The following is a 20,192-nucleotide window of genomic DNA, read 5'->3' as shown; positions in this document are numbered from 1 at the left end:
ACTTATCATTGGCAGAGCACCTTCTCAGGGCCCAGAGGTTTGCCTGGATATAAGAACTATTTGGGCCCTTCTCCTGGGCCCTTGCCATTACTGATGCGGATTGTGACCACACAGAAAATGATTACTCTGAAGCTGGCTTGTATCCTGATGTATAACATGCAAGTGGCCTGGTTACAACTCCTGAAAGGGATATCCCTTAATCTTTTGACTGTCCTTCAGAAGATGTCTCTTCCTTAACTACAGTTTTATGCAAAGCAGCAACAGCTTTGTAGCTGATTCTATCCCCTGTGGAGGCCAAATGTAACATTTTATAGAACATTTGTAGCCATCCTTCACAGTTGTTGAGCCCTTGCTTCTCTTGGATGTATGTATATAGTATTTCTATAGTGCAGACCTAGCCAAAAGGCAACAGAGTGCTGTTCATGGTTAAAGTCAACGAGTAAGAGAGGATGGTTGATACATTGTGATGTAGTGTTCTTTTAAGAGGTGAGTCATCAGCACTTTCCTAAATTGGAGTATAGTTGGGGAGGTCCTGGTGGATATGGGGTTGTCCTAAATCCTGTGTGCATAGATGGAAATGGCTTGCTGTCTTGTTTTTTCTTTTTTGCACTTCTTAGTTTGCAATCTGATGGTGTTTTGGCTACGGGTGTGCCAAGCTCTGCCTTAGATGTTGAACGTGTCTACAAGATAAGCAGAGATGCTGTACATGATAGCTTTGTAAATGATGCCGCTGGGTTTGAAGCTAGTGCCTGCCTCCAAGGAAAGCTAATGGAGCTCATCATGATGGGGGTCATATCATATTCCTCCAGGCCCTTAATGAGATGCGCATGTAGGATGCCCCTAAGGGGTGCCAGTGTGGCATCTGGGAGGCCGTGGAGTAGGACTTTACCACCTCCCAGATGCAAGAATATGGGGGCTTCTATGAGGCATTTGTGCAAGTAATCATGGCTGCTTTTAAAAGCCATTTTTTGGGGCCTGCAGTCAACAGACAAACAGCTAGACATACAGCATATACCTACCCCGCATGACCCCTACCCCTCACAAGTTCTTACACCCTTTATAAGAAAATCTAGCGGTTGAAGATTTTTCATTAAAATTGAACCCAAGTGCCTTTCTTGCAGAACCCACCAGATAGTAAGTCAAAAACGCTGCACTACATAGACTGAAAAGTCTCCAACATGGACAGCCTTGCCCTTCACATGGTGAACAGCACATACCTTCTGAGACACTATTTCTACAGCCAGTGGGAATGGGCAAAACGTACGGTCCTAATGAAAAAGCCATTCTCTGACTTGGCTATTACAGTTTTGACACAGTCACACAGGTCCTTAAATGTGACCTTTTTGTCTGCAGACTCCACAGCACACCTTTTTCATGTGGGCCGTAGGTTTTGCCAGTTCTCACTGAGTCAGGACATAATGCCCAGAAGGTATGTGGTGTTCGCCGCATGAAGGTGTTCTTTGACCAGAGTCCGAGAATCCGCTTTCACCAGCCAATCCTGGTATGGAAATACGTGGACTTCTGACCTTCATAATGAAATCACTACAACTGCCACCTCATTCTTAATAATGCAAGATGCAGTCCTCATTCCAAATGGTAGGACTCTGGATTGAGAGTACTATGATTCCACTGTGAACGGGAAGTGTTCATTAGGTAGATATAGACGTAATGGACATCCAAGGATGCCATCCAATCCCTCTCATACAGGGCCTTCTAAACTTGGCTTAGAGACATCATCTTTAACTTGTCCTACGGAAGGAGCGTGGGACAAGAATGGTAGTGTAGCTGTTGAGTAGTAGCTGGATCACCCAGTGATCTGTTTTGATTGCCTCCCAATTCAATAAAAAATAGTAGACCCACCCCCATTGCAAAATGGTGGCATAAGGGGTAGGGCATGCCACAGGATTGGTGGAAGCAGAGCCAGGGGTAGATGGGGTACTGGATCTGCAGCTGAGGGTGTCCCATAGATGAAGCCTTGCCTCAAAACACGTGGAACAACTATTGAGGCGTTTAGAGCGGCCTCGAAGTTTGGTACTGCCATGAAGGTTGCAACCTGGAATAGCATCAATATTTCTAATACAGTTGATGGAACTGCATCCTTGGGAAGACTAGGCCCAGTGAGTGAGCCGAAGCCATGATATTTTTTAAGCGTTCCGGGAATAGTTTGCTTTCACTTCGAATACCCGCCCCTCACCGAAGGGGTTTTGCATGAGGCTTTCCTGGACATCTCCTGAGAAGCCAGTGGAACATTGCCAAGCATGGTAGCATGATGGCCTTGTTCATTCAATGTGCTGTGGTGTCTGCAGACACTCTGCCACACTTAAGGACCTGTCTGGATGTGTCTAAACTGTTGTTGACCAGGTCACTTTCTGTTCCACTAGTAATGAGAGCCATAGGCTCAAACCAAGACAGACCCTTTCAACAACACATCAACATGGTCTATGATTCCAGTCATGTGGATAAGTGCTTCAGCTCCCCACACAGGGGTAGTAAGCGTTCTACAAATGCTATAATACTGTACATTACAAGGCAAGTAGGGATCTACCTTACAATTGAAGATCTAGTTAAAGAGAAAGAGCCTCTCTCCTGCCCCTCTATTCCATTTCCTTCAGGTATGGGCAATGTTCTCCTCCCTACATTAGCATCGACTCCTTCTTACTCCTACCATCTCACCTCCCTTCCTCAGCATCATATCTTCTGACACACATTTGTTCCCTTCTGTTCCAGAAAGAGTATCAACACGTGCCCAGGCACTGTATGTAGAAAACGTGTTGCTGTTTGTGGTGATTATTTATTACAGGGTGACTGATGGGATAGTTCTTTTATCATGGGGAGATTTCCGGGGTCATTTAATTTTATATATATTTAGACATTATTTTGTTTTAAATTCCATACATTTCAGAGATTTGGGTATGTTAATTTCACAAGAATTACTGAAATTCAGTATGCTCCAGAATGTACACATTTTGTGCTTATTAGATTTGCCACCAACGAACATGTATGTTAATTATGTATGTTACTTATGCATTGTAAGTGGGGACCATATGTTATGAGATGGTCAAGGGACTTTGTTACTCCATGCTGGGGAAAAAAATTCAGCAATCAGAGTGAATTATTTGTAAATGTAATGGAAAGACTTGAGAGGAGACAGACCCCTTACCTGCTGAGGTCCAACCCGCCCCCCACCCCACGGCCCAACCTGCCCAGCACTGAACATTTTGTTTAGGATGTTAGAGGAACTTCAAGCCTAAGCCGTACTAAAACTTTTCCACAAGAGTTACCCAGGCCCAATTTGCATCCTTTCTTCCCCACATTTTTGGAATTCTAGTGGAATCCAGGGTTTGTGAATTCCCTTGGGGGAAACTGACAAAATAGCCAAAACGTTGCAACATTTTCTTTTTGAAAAATGTGAAAAAAAGTGTTGTGCAAATGTTTTTTGTTTCCTAAAAAATGAGGACGTTTTTGTTTGTAATTATGTGCCCCACTGACCAAGTTACAAAAGTAATATACTATTACATCTTTCAGACCCTTCTGGTCGCAGATTTATACAGTGTTTGTTGGTTGTCCAAAAACATGCGAAACCCAGGGCCAGTAAAAAAGATGCAGTTTATAATGATTTTTTCAATATATGCTCACTGTGCAGCAATTCTCAGGGCAAAATCTATTGAATGAATGAAACTAATTGCATTTTTTAAATGTTCTCAAGATACCGAGACTTTGCAGTAGTGGTTATTCGTGAAAGTTAAATACGGGGAAAAATTGACACTGATAAATATTCTTCTATCCTGTACTGCCACACTTCGCCCGATACAAATGGTATCCCACTTGTGTGGCTGGGCCTAGCGCTTTTGACAAGAAACACCACAAAATGCATTGTGGAAACATCAAACTTTCCCTAATGAAAAATTACCCTTTTTGGCGATGTGGGTAGCTTTGGAATTTGGGATAAGGCATAGCCATCATCTAGTGAAGTCTACCAAATCCTGACATTTCAGAAAACTAGACCCAAGAGAGTCCAAAGTGGTGTGTGATGCGTGGATCCTACTACCTTTTCTTACCCTAATAGACCTGCAATCATTAAACTTTGGTGAAAATCATTCATTTTCCTTATACTGCTGTTAGCGAAAAGTTGGGAACCTGTGGAGATCCACAGAATTCTTACCACTTGTTATTCCCACACATCTCCTGACTGAAAACTGTACCCCACTTGTGTGGCTGAGCCTAGCGTCTGTTATGTCATGTTAATTTTATTTATATAGCGCATTAATTCCGTGAGGCGTCTAAGCGCTGCTTTTTTACTCGCTACGAGTGTGATCAAGACTGCCAGAAGAATTACCATGATTTAAACATCAGGTCTTTACCGCCTTCCTGAACGAAAGAAGACTGGGTTAATTTTTAATGACCAAAGGGAGTATATTCCATATTTTGGTTGCTTCCATCACGATGCTCTTTCCACCCCATCGTGTGTTTTTTAAATCTGGGCTGTATCGATAGATTTGCAGTGGCTGAATGAAGTTTCCTAGCTGGAACAAACTGCTTGAAACTATGGCTCGGAAAGGCCGGGCCCAGATTGTGGATTGCTTTGTAGGTTAAGCAGAGTACCTTAAAGGTTATTCTTTGTTTAATGGGGAGCCAGTGTAGCTCTTTTAGATTTTGAGCGACTGAACAGAATTTGGGGATTTTTAGTAGTAGTCTGGCCGCGGTGTTTTGCAGGACCTGAAGTTTGTTCAAATTCTATTTTGGAGTGGTCAGAAGCAGACTATTGCAATAATATATTTGAGAGAACAAATGCTGTAACTAGGTTTTTTTGCAGATTAGCCGGTATGATAGGCTGGACTTTTTAAATTATTCTGAGGGTGTTGAAAGTGGAGGAGGTGACTGTATTTACTTGTTCTGTAAAATTAAGTTTGGTATCGATAATCACTCCTAGGTTTCGTGCTTTTTCCACTGGAGGCGGTACTGGACCCATAGTAGTTGGCCATACAGCAGGGCCCCAAAAATGTGAATCGGGTCCAAACAGCAGTACCTTGGTTTTTTCTGTGTTCAATTTAAGGCAATTTTCTTCCATCCAACTGTGTACAGCTATCATGCAGTTCTGAAATCTGTTTCCAGTGGTCCCATCATTTTTCTCTATGGAGAATACAATTTGAGTGTCGTCAGCATAGGACGTAAGTGAGAAACCAAACTTTCTTATCAGTGCTGCTAATGGGAAGACATAAATGTTAAAAAGAGTAGGGCTCAGTGATGATCCCTGTGGGACTTCACAAGGCAGGGAGAATAAGTGAGAGGTGAAATGTAACCTAAAACATCATACACGTTAAATCTGTTAAAAAGTATCTGAGAGCTGCCCAGATAGTTTTAGAATGATAATTAAGACAGAGGGATAATTGCTGTGGTTCCAAAGAATCCTCTCAATTTTCCACAGCTCTTAGCTGTTCCAGAATGGCAAAAAGCAAGCAAATGGATGGTACTTTTTAGGTATGGCGTAAGCAAAAACCTTCTGATTTTACTAAAATTATATGTATAATATACTTACATAAGAGCTTGCAGTCCCATCTCTTCATCCATTGGCCTGTTCTCGTGCTATTCGCATTTTGCTTCCAACCACTACAGCATGATGCATTGGGTCAGCCTACTTCAGCCACTGGCTAACTTCACTTTGAGTGACTGCCTTTAGTCCTTTCACTAGGAGCTCATCCGCACACAACAAGGTTCCCTTCAGTGCCAGTGTGTTTGTTTTTACTTTATTACTGCTTTTGTTTGTAGTGCATGATGTGATGGCAGGATGTTTTCTACTAGTTTAGAAATTCCTTTTGAAATGACCTGCTGCTTTCTCACGCCATACCAGCAGCTCACATAAACTCCAGATATAAACTAATGAGGATACTCTATCTTTGTGACCCTAAGTCATTCCTTCTTTCTAATTTTTTTTCTGCTTTTCTTTTTTCTTTTCTTTTTTTCCTTCTCTCCTTTCTCTGATTCTTTCTGTCTTTATTTAACTTTTTCTTTTTCTTTCTCTCCGTGCATGCTTCTTTCTATGCTTTCTTTCCTTTTTTCAGTCATTCTTTTCTTTGGTGTCTTTCCTTTCCCCTTCTTTCGTGCTTTCCTCTTTATTTCTTATTCTTTCTTTCCTTTGTTTTTTTTTCTTTCCTTCGTTTTTTCTTCTTTCTTTCCTGTTTTATTCCTTTATTTTCTTTCCTTTGGTATTCCCTTCCTTCACTCCTCCTTTCTTTCCTTTGTCCTTCCTTTCTGTCTTTTCTCCTTCCTTTTCGCCTTCTTTCTTGCCTGCCCTTTTCTTTAATTTCTTTTATTGCTTTTTTGTTCTTTTTTTCCTTTGTTTCTTTATCACCCTCCTCTTTCTTGCATGTCTTTCTTGTTCTTTCCAGCATTTTTGTTTTTCTTTCTTTACTGCCTTTTTCTTTCTTGCTTCTTTCTTTTTTCCCTTTTTGTTTACTTTCCTATTTTATTTGTTCCTTTCCTTTTTCTGTCATTCCCTCTTTCCTTTTATTTATTTATTTCTCGCCTTCTTTCTCAAAGGCAATGAGATGCCTGCCTGAATGTTCCTGACCTATTTGGCTTTTTAAAGTCTGTGTTAACCCAGACCTTTTGATTTTACTAATATTTTTGTATAACCTAGTTACCAATACGGGTTTTCAATCAGACTTCGTCCATTAGTCTGTGGTTCTATCATTCACATTATTCTTCTACCCACTCCAGCATGCATCAAGGGGCAATGTGTGAGCCCACGCCAGCCATTGGCTGACTTCACTGTGTGTTATGGTATGCTGCACTTTCACTAGTTGGATAGAGAGCACCACAATCTGTTTTGGAAACTTGCTCTATTTTCGGTGAATTTCCATTGTGAATCACTGTGCTCACTTCGGACATTTTCATTTGGATGCAGTCCCATAAAATGATTGTACTGTACTAGAAATGTAAGTCCTGACTTAATTTATGGAACCTTTTGACCTGTATACATTTTAGCAAGGCTCTTTCTTTGCTTAAATTCTTGATACCTCTGACGCGATTATTATTTTGCCATTGATTCTGTTTTGATGGTTGCTTTCAAAACATTTTGTGTCCTTATGATGACCTTCTAAGTAATTAGGTTGAAACGCCGTTGACGTTCCCTTTGGCAACTAAAGAGGATGCAATCACTGCGTTGATCTTGTGATATATCAGACACATTTGTGTATTATTCCTCTGCCATTGTGTTTGGTTGTATACACTGTAATTTATGTGTCTTGTATGTTCATTATGTGTAGCCCTGTGAGCACTATGCTATATGTTTGTAATATTTGTTATGTTTTGTTATTCCAATACCAGTTATTTTTGAGAAAAATCTTTCTGTGGGTACCCTTTATTTTTTTATTTTATAATTTATGTATATTCCATGCACACTTTTTCTTTTCTTGTTGTTTCTGGGGATTAGGGCTACCCCTGTTGCAGGTAACCGCCTTTTCACTAAGAGCACATCATCACCCAAAATAGTTCCCCCTCAGTGCTTGGGAGTGCTACAACAATGTGCGCTTTTTAGGTCTCGCCTGGCGTTGGAGCTCGCATGCGCTCCTCGTCTGTGAGAGCTATAGTAAACAAGTCAGTTTCGAGAAGGGGACTCGAGCCTCACCCCTAATTTCCATTGGGTAGCGTCCGCTTTTATGGTAAACGCTGGCTTCCCGTTGGAAAGGAGGGTTTTTCGTTGCCTCCCTTTGGCTTTTTGGTGGACTGCCTCGTCTGCTTCACGGCTGTTTATTTAACAAGCAGATAAGAAAAGTCTTCACAACAGCTGTGAAGCAGGCACGGAGCGCAGAGGCGCACGGGGAGGACAAGGCAATGGCGAGCGCTTGTTGTTATACATTTATCAAGATTTATTTGTTACTTGTGTGTTTGCATTCATTATTATTATGCTTGTTTCGTCGTTCTTCGCCCATCCTGAAGTACTGATATTTACTTTCCGTAAACAGAGGGGTGATTGGTGAAAGCTTCATTTGAGATACGTACTCACATTGATAGCGTTCGTATTTAATGTAACTAGCTCAAGAAAACATCATATTAGCGTTAGCTTCGGGAGACAGCCTGTCTATTAAAACACGATTTAGTAAAACTTGAATAGAACGGCAGAGCTTAACCATTGTGAATGCCTCATATAGTAGCTGCCCAGACTTGTACAGATTGATTAAATATATTTGCATTGTTTACAGGGGCACACACCCAAAAACACCACTCCAATGTGGCCGGCTTGTTAGACGACGAGGGCTCGGCTCCCTTGGGCTTTGGTTTCGCAGCGAGGTGCGCGCTGCTGCCGCGACGCAGCCTCCTGCTGGTCTTTCACGTCTGCGCTTCCTCTTCCGGTGCGCTGCTCCTTCTCCTTTCTATGTAGCTGGGCGGTCTCGGCTGCCCCTAGACTGTGGAAGAGGAGCCTGAGTGAGCTGGGGTGATGGAGTGAAGTGCTGAAGCGGACAGTGTGCGGGCTTTAAAGCCCCGGGCGGCGGCGGCCTGTGAAGAGGCACTTACACCACCTCCTTTCGCCTGTCTTCGCACAAGGTTCGACGTAAGGAGCTGGCACTTACCACGAAGAGGTGCCACGCCCCTACCAACCTGGCAGAAGGACAGACCGCGCCTCTGGACTAGCTAGCAGAAAGAGGAACCTGCTCTGGTCGCTGCCACAGATTCACCCAGAGAGACCCTCCCTGTGCACATCAAACACCCTCTCATGCAGAGGCCTCCTTGCAACCCCACTACGAGGTGCACAATTTGCATCCCACTTCCCCGGAACTGCCCTTAGGAAGGATCCTCTTTGCTCCTCTTCTAGTGATGTTGCTTTCCTCATCTTGATTTCCAATTTTCAAGAATCTTTCCACATAACCACGTTTTTTCCACGGTCGTCCCCAGCCTGCCTTTCTCCCACCCACGACTTCATTGCATACACGGATCAAGTTCTTAAAAGAAGCCTTGTATTGGATGTAGCAAATCTGTACCTGTTTAGGACTGCATGGATTTACAGTGTTGCTGTGCTCCTTCATATTGAATTCAGTCAAGGAGTAGAGATGTTTTGCTTTTCTTCTGCCACTAATTCTGCATTGTGAACAAATATCACCCTGACAGTTGCGGCTATTCTTCCTGAATGTGGAGGGACCCACGTGTTATCTCTCTCAAATAAAATGGTGTACATGAACCACATTCGCTATCCGCAGGGAATCCAAAATTGACATGACATTTGTCCCTTTTGATAACGTCACTAGAAAAGTGCAGCAACAGCCCTGTTTTTTTAAGTAGTTTCTTTTTATGTTGTGTGCAGGTAACATCAAAACTAATGAGGAAGTACAAAGTTGTGGTTTTAGGGAGTGGAGGGGTTGGCAAATCCGCCTTGACTGTACAGTTTGTTACACGGACTTTCACCTTCAGTACTTGAAATTCTCGATACTGCTGGGACCGAGCAATTTGCTTCCATGCGAGATCTCTACATTAAAAACGGGAAAGGTTTCATCCTAGTTTACAGTCTGGTAAATCAGAAATCCTTTCAGGTAAAAAAGGCAGTTTTACAGCTGAAAAACGTACCATTGCTTATAGGTTTGTTGCCGCAACGCTATTCTTGTGGTATATAGGAAAAGTCACTTGGACCGAAAGCACTCGCATACCAGATTACCCTATGTTTTTCCTCCCATACCTTTCCCGCTAATAGGGGAGTGTGGAGTTGGGCAAATGGTTCTCAAAACATACGTAAGAAGGTGACGAGAAGCATGCATTGAACAATACAGTATAATGTTTTTTCCTGTAACATGTGAATGACATTCTTCCTGTGTTGAGGCCACCGTCCTATGACTCAAGCAATCCAAGAACCTTTTAGAGTGCGCACAGCATTGACCTCTTAGCACCATTTGCCTTCATTGAATACAGTCTTTTTTTCAATCTCATCCAATCATATGAACCACCCAGCTTAAGATGTAATATTGTTTTTTCACTGAGAAGCTTCTATACCCATCACTTGCATTAATGTGCATCATAAAGTGTTTTTTACATTTGTAGTTTACATGAATGTATGCTGCCCCCTTAATAGACCAAATTTCTTTTTTGTTTTATTTAAATCTGTTCGAGTAAATTTTTTGTTTTTGAAAATAATTTATTTGTCAAAATAGCACGTATAAAGCTGACCTCTGAATCCCAGAGACGACTGCCGCATGAGAGACACAAAAGGCAATGACTTTGACCGTTTTACATAACGAAAAATAGGAGAATATGAAAGTCAATGCAGATCAAATCAATTCCTTTAACCAACCAACCACCCACCTCCCTCTCCACCCCCCAGTGCACCGTCTCCATAGTCCGAAACAACATATAGCTGACCCAGGCTCCAATCAGTCCAGACAAGAGCTCAACAGCCACAATACCATTATCAATTGATGGCTCAGGAGCCAAACATAGGGAAATGCAAGGAACAGGAGAGGTCAACCAGCTACTCCTGGGCCACGACCCCGGTCCCCCCTCGGCTTTTCCAGCTCCAGACCTCGATAATCCGCCCAGCGCCTCCAGATCTTATAGTGCTTCCTAGGGCACCCTCTAGCCTCAAAGATGGGGAGCTCGAGGCCCATACTAAAGTCTAGGCCACTTTTCCAGGTACGAGACCGATGGGGCAACCACTGCCTTCCAGGCCCTAGCTATATCTCTCTTTACTAATGTGAAGCCTAGGAGTAGGAGATGTCGCTTATAGATGTTGCCCCCGATCCCTTCCATCACATGGAGGAGAACTAGTTTCGGTGAGTGTGGAAGCTCCCACCCCAGAACCTCCGAGAGACAAGCTAGCACCCCCCTCCAGAAGTGAGCCAGCGCTGTGCAGTGCCATATGGTATGTATCAGTGTCCCCTCTTCCTGCCCCTAAAGGAGACACTCCGGGGAAGCCACCAAGCCTGCCCTCCAGAGCCTAACCCTGGTAAAGTAAACCCGGTGAAGATATTTAAATTGAATTAGTCGCAGGCGCACCGCAATAGCCGCCCCACGTGGGGAAGCCAAAGCTTCTGTCCAGTCCTCCTCCTCTAACTGTCCTACATCACCCTCCCAGGTCTCCAGCAGGCGCTGCAAAGAGGGGGAACAATGCGTTACCAGAGATTGATAGATTTTGGAGATCTTGTATTCCAGGAGGTCCCCCATAAAGATCTTTGCTTCCATTGGACTAAACTCCGGCAGTGAGTCCAGGCTGAGAGCAATGGCATGCCGAAACTGTAAATATTTAAAAAACTGTCTTTGGCATCTGAAAAGCCGTCTGGATGTCTTGGAAGGATTTCAATACCGTGCCGCGCATAACATCACCCAGAGTAGATATACCGATGTTATACCAATCGCGGAACCCGGAGAGTCCCAACAATTGGGGAAAACGACCATTATGCCACAGCGGGGTCTCTTTAGTCAGTCTGTTCCACCAGCCCATCTTTCGCAATGCCTGCCTCCAAATCTGAAACACAATCCGCGTGGCAGGCAGAAGAGGACGTCTCAGCGGGGCAGAGTAAAGGATAGTGTGCAGGGAGTGATCCCCATGCAGCGCCGCTCCACGGCGTATGCTGGGTCGGCCCTATCTCCATACCACCACTCATTAAGGACAAGTAGATGCAATGCAGCATAACAGGACCATATATCGGAGGTTGCCTAGCCCCCCACAATACGTAGAAAGGAAGCACGTCCAGACAGCCACCCTAACCGCGCCACCCTCCCAAAGAAACTGTCTCAGAACCGAGTTCACCCGCCAAAACCACCGCGGGGGAATCAGATAGGGATGATTTTGTAACTGATGCATAGTCGCAGGAGCGACACCATCTTGAAAATGGCTGACCGGCCGTAGATGGACAGGGGCATGTGGGACCAGGTCTTAACGTCCTCGCGCACCTGCTCCCATACAGGCGCAAGATTGCGCTCCCAGGCCGTGGTGGGAGAATCGGACAGGTATACCCTAAGATACTTCATGCCCCCTTGTACCACCTGTACAGACAACGCCCAAGAACCGAGCTTGCCGCGACCTCCCAGTACCCACAGAGTGGACTACCAGGGGTTCATGTATAAACCGGAAGTTTCCCCGAAAACCTGCATGATATGCAACAGCCGAGGCCCCGTTCCTTCCAGGTTGGTAAGAAAAAAACAACTTTTTTTTTGTTTTTTAAAGATGAAATAGGTCCTAGTTCTCCATAAAGACACATAAAAGCAAAGGTTAGCTATCATAGGGTGAGAGCGCTGTTTTCTTAGCTCTACCTCATTTACCCGCAGCGATTTCCTCATTTTATTAATTTTGTTTTATTGACATTGCACTGACATTGTTTTATGCATGAAATTAATTTGAATGACATTTTAAAACCTAGAAGTAATTTGGGAAGTTAAAAGGGATTTCTTCTTCCTACTGTGTTCGGGGCTAGTAGAGACGGCATGTAGGAACCATATAGAGGCATTTCGCCGTTTATACTATAGTGTTGGGAAGAGGCGGGAGGTCGGCGTTCTAGTTGACGACTCCACCTCCTCCTTAAATGACCACTACGGGCCGGGTGCGCAGCAGGACGTTAAAGGCACGCCTGTCTTTCCCCCTGAACGGGCGCAGGGGCAAGGAACCCTGGATCGCACAACCCAGGTTCCACATATTCCAGAGATCATCCTCTATTGCTCAGATCTCCGGCACACCCTGCTTGCGCTCCACAGCCAGGAGCTAACTACATGCCCACTCGTAGAAGATCCTGCCTTCAGTGTGGCTATGAGCCACACACGAGTAAGAATTTACAATCTATAATAACAGACTTACAAGGACCCACATGGAATCCAGGATTGATCAATGCCCGTTCAATCCCAAGGCACATCTCAGACTTAAGAGCTATGATAGAGGAAGACTCCTTAGACATAGTGTTTGAGCCAGAAACATGGCTCAATGGCAGCTCAGGCCCAGACATCCACCTCGCCCTCCCCTTAGGCTATCAGATACATAATCAGGTAGACAAATTCGGGGGTGGAATTGCTATTATCCTAAACGATGATTTAAATGCACCACATCCCAGTTTCCTCTCCCTGAATGCGAAAGCTTCCAGTTTCACATCGCACTCTCCCCCACTCGCACCTTTTCAGGAGTACTCTACAGGCCCCCAAGTACGAACAGCAGATTCATGGAGGCATTACCTAATTCTCTAACTAGTCTTGCGATGGATAAATCCCACATGACCATATTGGGGGATTTCAACCTTCATTTTGACGCACAAGACCCCCACTATAAGAAGCCTGCAGGGCGATCTGGCAGCACTACAATTAACTCAACTTGTCATCAGCTGCTCATGAGAAAGGGTATATATTGGATCTCATCTAATGATCCCAGGATCACGGCACCTAAAGCTATCCCAGTCCACAGGTCAAACCACTTTCCTCTTACTTTCAGCCTATCTAAACCTGCTCAGCAGACTAAGGTTAGAGCCCAAACTATTGCTACTAGAAGTTGGGCCAAGCTGGTCCCAGAAACCTGGCAAACCGTTTTAAGGGACAATATCCCTAATTTTGCTGGCAATCTAGAAGAGGAATATTGGAATGGGAGAACTAAATCATCCAGTCGTTAGACGTGTGTATCCCCAAGAAAACTATTAATAGTAAAACACATCCCCAAAAAGGCTCCATGGTACAATGAGCAGCTCATTTTATTGAAAAAACATGTAAAAAACTAGAAAGACTCTGGAGAAAGGAGAATGACCCTGCCCTTAAAATTCAATATAAATCTACAATTGGGTCCTATCGCAATGAAATGAAGAGTGCGCAAGCTAAATACTGTGAGGACGAAATCTCAGTCAGCAAAGTCCCCAAAGGAATTATTCAGAGTGGTAAAAACTCCGACCAGCCCACATGAAAGCAATAATTCCTTTCACGCCTCTAAAGAGATGCAATGACATAGCATCTTTCTTCCACAAAAAAGTGACAGACCTTTATGATCAATTCCAGAGCAATAGATAATTTGGTCCAGATAAAGGAATTAAGGCTAGAGTACTATCGTCCTTTCCAACAGTAGCTCAATTCCCTAGACTTGAGGAAGGTAATGTTCTAAACCTAATTAAAGTGACCAAATCTGGCTTGCCTCTTGACCCAGCACCCCCACATATCCTAGCTAAAGTATTTGATATTATTCTGCCATCTTTAATGGAATTGCTCAACCTGTCACTAGACACAGCTCTGGTCCCCAAACCTTGGAAGCATGCGATCTTCAGACCATTACAAACAAGCATTTGCAATGCAATAGGTCTCGCATTTACGCAAGTTTAAGCTATTGGCATTGTAAATGACACTGCCTTTTATTTATGTTTTAAAAACGAAAACAAAAATAAAAGGCATTTTCATTTGCAATGTCAATAGCTCAAACTCGCGTAAAGGCGAGACCTATTGCATTGCAAGTGCTTGTTTTTAGACCAAACGGCATTTTTGCTTTTACCCAATGTTTTGGTTTAGATTGATTTCCTGGCAGCTTGTTATTGTCCTTGGGGGGTGCTGGCACATTTGCTAGAAGTCATCCACGATCCACAAGCAGGAGTCCCTTGGTGCCCCATGTGTAAAGGATCCTGCCCGGGGGGCGGTTCAGAGCTCCGAGCAGGAGCGAGCAATAAACTAAATGCCTATCGTTCTTTTCCTTTTCCCCAGGGAAAGTGATGGGTGATCACCCCCTCCTTGGGTGGCCCATCAAACACCACCCATTTAGGGAAATGAAAATGCTTTAGTATTATTACCCTGGATAACCTTTCCAGCAGTGGTAGTCTAAAAAAAGAAATGAGGCCCACTGGGGGGTGGGGAGATATCCCACCAGTCTTGTGCAGAGCTGTGCATTCCTACTTCTCTGTACACCGTCTGGTGGGATCAATTACGTCATATGGCATGCTTACGTCATTGATTGGGCAGGCATTGATGCTGAAGCGATTCCGTGTCAGCCCCCACCATTATGTAAATTCGGGGAAGCCTCCAGTGCAAGCACCAGAGGTTCTCCTGCGGCCCCCCTGGAGGACGAGATGTTCACGACCTCTGCATTACAAAGGTAATGTGAGGGACATAAACATTTCCTCCTTCACATCAAGGAGTTTAACGTTTTTTTAAATGTATTTAAAGGCTTTGTTATTGACTCTTTATTAACGTGTTGTTTGTATGTTTTATATAGTTAAAAATGAATACGACTTGCAGTGACAGACCTTTTGTGATAGTGTGCACTTGATCAGATGTAGTTAATCAGTCAATCACAAACTTCATTAATTTTACACAACTGTATGCTGTCTTGCACAACGGCAATTTAATTGTGGTGCTTTGGCACCCACTAATAGACCTATTTAGTGCCACTCAGTCAGTGCACCTTTTTAGTGATAATTCAGTGATTAATGTTATTCGGTCTGGCTTGACATCATATCTGTTGCCAAGCCTTTTGTGATCTGCAGAAAGAGCTTTTAGAGGCATTACTGAGAGAGGAGTTTGGTCTCCACCTACGTGTTGATCTTCCTCTCTGCAAGCTTTTGATTGTTAGGAAGGCGAAGGTTTTCACTTCAAAAGAGTGCTTGCTTTTCCTTTTGAGAAAGTGCATGTTCAATACAGCAGGCCTAAGCTGGTTATGGTGACAACCTAACGTGCCTGATTGGCTATTTAGGAACAGTTATGTCAGATGCAATAATCCTTTTATTCGGAAAAGTTGCCACAGAGGTAATAGGCCTGATTTTGTTTAATTCTGAATTGCATACGTCAACGCATAATGGCCATTAAAGGTGTAAAGTTTTACAGTGTGTTAAATCCCATAGACCGGTATTATCGCATATATATATATATATATATATATATATATATATATATATATATATATATATATAAAATCTACTGGCGGTCGCCAGTAGATAGTTATAGTTACAACCTAGTTTCCATAGGAAATCTCAAAATTCTATTTTGAATAACTTTGGCGCCGGTTGACGAAGCCTCGCGAAATTTTCAAAACAAATGGGGCGCTCCGCTCAGCTCCTACCCTGAAAGTCTCGGGGTGATTCGTCAAGCGGGGGCCGAGAAAAAGGGGGGGTCCCAAAACGCGTTTTCCCCATGCATTTTTCCATAGGACCTTTAGTCGAAGGTAGTCCTCAGGTCAGGGAAGTGCCTTTTGCAGGTCTGGTGTAAATCTGTTCAGTATTTCCTGAGAAAATAGCATTTAAAAGCATATAAATATCTATACGCGCGCACCGTGCGCGCACCCTTCCGTGCGCGAGCGCAATTCTGATTGGTTGTTAGATGTCGGTAAACATGCGAATCGGTCGAAACCAGGAAGTGTCGGCTGCCATTTTGTCTCTCGCAGTCTGAGGGGGTGAAAAACAAAGGTGGAGAACGTGAAAAGGGGGCAGGGTGGACAGTTCCCGACACCCTAGCCTTGGTCAGGGGGTCACAGAAGGACCCCCAAGGGAGAAAAAAACAATTTTTTTTTTTTTTTTTAAACAAATCGCGGGGTGCGCGCACGTTGCGCACTGCGTACCATGGTTCCCCGGGCGCGAAGCGCACCGGGCGCCCACAGCGCGCGCGCGGTGAAAAACCTGGAAAAAAAAAACATTTAATAAATACGTAACTTAGCATTTAAAAAACCGTACAAATTCACTGAAAAAACCATAGGTTTCACACACGTTATAGTTCCGAATTAGCATTTAAAAAACCTTGCAAATTCACTTAAAAAAACCATAGGTTTCACACATGTTATAGTTAGCTGGACATTTCACTCGTAAAAAAACAATGAAATCCCCCTTTTGTAGTTAGTGCAGGCAACTATAACTCACGCGACCGCAATCCTCTGCTGATGACGTCAGATATTACATCACTGATGACATATGTGTCTTTCTGAAAAATAAATTTGTTATATATGTATAGCTAAAGATTAATGGAAGAAGACATGGGTAAATAAGTGTCTAAATACAGTGATGTAATATCTGACGTCATCAGCAGAGGATTGCGGTCGCGTGAGTTATAGTTGCCTGCACTAACTATAACGGGGGAATTTCATTGGTTTTTTTACGAGTGAAATGTCCAGCTAACTATAACATGTTTGAAACCTATGGTTTTTTAAGTGAAAAAATATATATATATATATATATATATATATATATATATATATATATATATATATAATACATTATATTATTATACATATATTACCAACTTTAATTTTGTACAAAAGTGTCATTTTATAACGTAATGCCTGATAGCCATCTTGTGGGAAAGCTTATGCTCAATACACTAGGCCTGAGTTGCTTTTTGTGACACCCAGTGATTAAGGTAATCGACCTGATTGGTTTACTGGGAAAACTTGTCACATGCCATAGGTCTGTTCTGGGTTTACAAGATTGGACATGAAGCAGTGAGTCTTCCAGCTTCAGCCATTGGCTCAATAACCCTGTGATTGATGGCATTTCTCCTGAGCCCATTTGCACATCCACATGAAAATTGATGTGCTTCAGTGCCGGGGAGTATTGAGGTAGTACTTTAGTTTGGCATTTTCTCCTTGTAAAGGGCCCCTTTAATACCATTCTTTCACTTCTGTTTATTTTTTAAGAGCACCCTTCAGCTCTGAAGGGCATGCTGCCTGCCGTGCCTCTTGCTTGCCTCTCATGCCATATGCTCTGTGCCAGAAGGCTTCTAAAATGGGAGCCCAACTTGGAATGCTGTTGTTCATAATAGATTGTTTTTGTGCCCTGATGACTGCCACGTATAGAAGCAACATCAGCTATCTTTGATCAGTAAGGAATGACACCGTATGCAACACACCATTCCAACATGGCCTCCCAGTGTGATGTTTACGGAGTGCGAACTTGGAAGAGTATTGTGTATAATGTAGCATTGCTTTATCATTCCGAGTCTGCCAAGCTGTTGCATTTTAATTTGGCCGCCATGTTGGAACTTTGAAACAGTGATACACTATGTACAATCCCTTTCCAAGATGATGGTCTTCCCCCTAGTTTTTTAGTTAAAAAAATAAATAAATTGCACGCATATGCCTGCGTCACGTTTGAGCATTTTTCCTTTTTCCACTTGTATTCTTTTTACTATGTTGCTTATGCTTGTTGAATTTGAAGATTTTATTGTGGATAGGTGAGTGGGCAGATACAAGAAATAGTGTTGGGTCGAGGCGTGGATGGATTCATGACTGCAAGGATGAGTGACAGAGTGCATGTAGAGGAGTTATTAAGTGCCTAAACTCACCATTGACTTAAGAGTGACTTTCATTTATAATCTAGACCTATTAACATTGCCAATGCTTGTTAACATTGCTGCAACATTTTTTTGTGCTTGTCCGTAAACCTAGTGTTTTTCTTTAATGTTGTGGTCTTAAGAATTTTGAAACGATGTTAGACATTAAACAGCAAAGAAGGCTGCGAGTATGTCTCAGCATGCACTGAAATCATTACAAAGGCAGTTCCACGTTGCCTGCTCAACGACACTTATTACGGTGAAGGCTCTCTGCAGTATCTCTTCGTGACTCATTCTCCCTCCTGGGATACACATTACCACAAGTAATTGGCTTTGGCAAGGTATGAAACGTCTCTTGTCAACATGCCGTGAAAGAATCCTTTTTCCTCTTGGGGAAGGAGTTTATCATGAATATGCCAAAGGCAGAGTGCCTGCTACGTGTGGTAAACTCATCTGCTTCGAAGGACTCAGAAATGAAGTTCAGATACAAGCAGCTGGTTCATATGCTCATTGATGGCTTTCATTGACCAGAGTAAGCCTCTGAAATCCTACAAGGTCAGGTCATTATATCTTGCAGAGTAGCTGCCTGCGTGCCACATGGACCTGCTAAGTGAAAGTGCAGAGTCCTAGTTATGGGTTGCAGTTGGGCTGCCATTTTGAAATCACCCCTTTATCAGTGCGTGCCTTCCAGTCACAAGGAGGTGCTCTGAAATGCCCCCCCAGTTTGGTGACAAATGGGTGGTGTGCACCTTCCCTTAGCCAATACGGCAGCAACCCGTCTGCCTGCTCAGGCGGGTGGTGAGTAGGCAGTTACTTCTGAGCCAAATGATAGTAAATTAACACCATGATTTCCTGCAAGACAAAGCGAAAGCACAGCCATTCCCTTCATCTCTGCCCCTGCAAAAGCTTGTGCCTCATTGGTGTTTTGATTGGAACGTTTTCCTAGTACGTCTTTAGCAATTCAATGTACATTTTATTGATAAATTCCATGTCTGGATGTGAGTTCAATTCTGTAGACCTTCCTTAGGGTACCCATCGCGATGGAATGTTTTGGGCTGGTGGAAACAGTGCTCATCCATTCTTCGGACGCCTAGGCATTTGACATTGATGAACTTGAGGCAATGTATAGAACCAGCAAACACTCGCTCTGTGTTTTTTCTTTTAGTGATGAACCTGTTGCAGATATTGAAGGTCATTCAATGAGAGTTGCACGAGTGGCATGGCATCCTTCTGGAAGATTCCTTGGCACCACCTGGTAGGAATTCTAGATTTTTTCTATTCCCTTTGTTGATTCATTTTCAGCTTTGTGTTGTACATGGTATTACACTATAAGTGACCTTTTTATTTTAGTTCTTTTGACGTGTTACCTTTTGGGAATTTTGGAATTAGGGACAAGGGAAGGCAGGGTACTGTTCCATTTCAGATATCTCAAGTCTTGGACAAATTACTGCATGAACCTTGCAACTTCTTGCAGTAATTTTCATAGAGATTCCAGGCAGGTTGACTGCCACACTTCAAGGCCAGTTTGCAATCCATTGGTTGGTTTACTATCGGTCTGGGGCCAAGCTATGGCAGACTGCTTACAGAAGAAGGCAGTGAATAGCTGGTCCAATCAGACCCCCATTTCGACCAATATCCAAGGACATTATTGTGAATCATGGAAAGGTTCTCTGTTTTCCACTCTCTGCCCTAATCATCTACAAAGAGAGGATTTTGATATGAATTACACCTGCAGCGTGGAAACTGAAAGTTACAGGTTCGATTTCTGGCAAGATCAAGTCGGCCTACTCATTTCTGTGATCATTTAAATGAATACCATTGAATGGGGATATTAGCAAGAACCTTTAGACTTCCAATCTTTGGCACTAAAGCACAAATGTTGTTTTTCAATTACAGTTTTTTGAACATGCATAGAATTCCTGTAACTTCAGTATGACACAAGTGACGGAATAGAGCTAGATACATGGCCGTTTAATATACTGCTGACATTTTTTGGTTTATGTATCTTC

General features: G+C 43.2%; 1 protein-coding gene across 1 annotated transcript in view; it reads left to right on the top strand.

Annotated features, from left to right (window-relative positions):
- The window catches only part of PRPF4 (pre-mRNA splicing tri-snRNP complex factor PRPF4), a 114,608-nt gene that overhangs the window by 88,399 nt on the left and 6,017 nt on the right, over positions 1-20,192 (top strand). The window contains exon 10 of the mRNA XM_085610308.1: positions 19,349-19,438. Within this exon, the coding sequence (XP_085466434.1) occupies positions 19,349-19,438 (90 nt within the window). The remainder of the gene's footprint in view (positions 1-19,348; positions 19,439-20,192) is intronic.

Source organism: Triturus cristatus, chromosome 1_2 (assembly GCF_964204655.1).
Source record: "Triturus cristatus chromosome 1_2, aTriCri1.1, whole genome shotgun sequence".
Lineage (NCBI taxonomy): Eukaryota > Metazoa > Chordata > Amphibia > Caudata > Salamandridae > Triturus > Triturus cristatus.
Note: the sequence above shows the minus strand (reverse complement) of the source record. Positions and strands in the feature narration are given on the sequence as shown.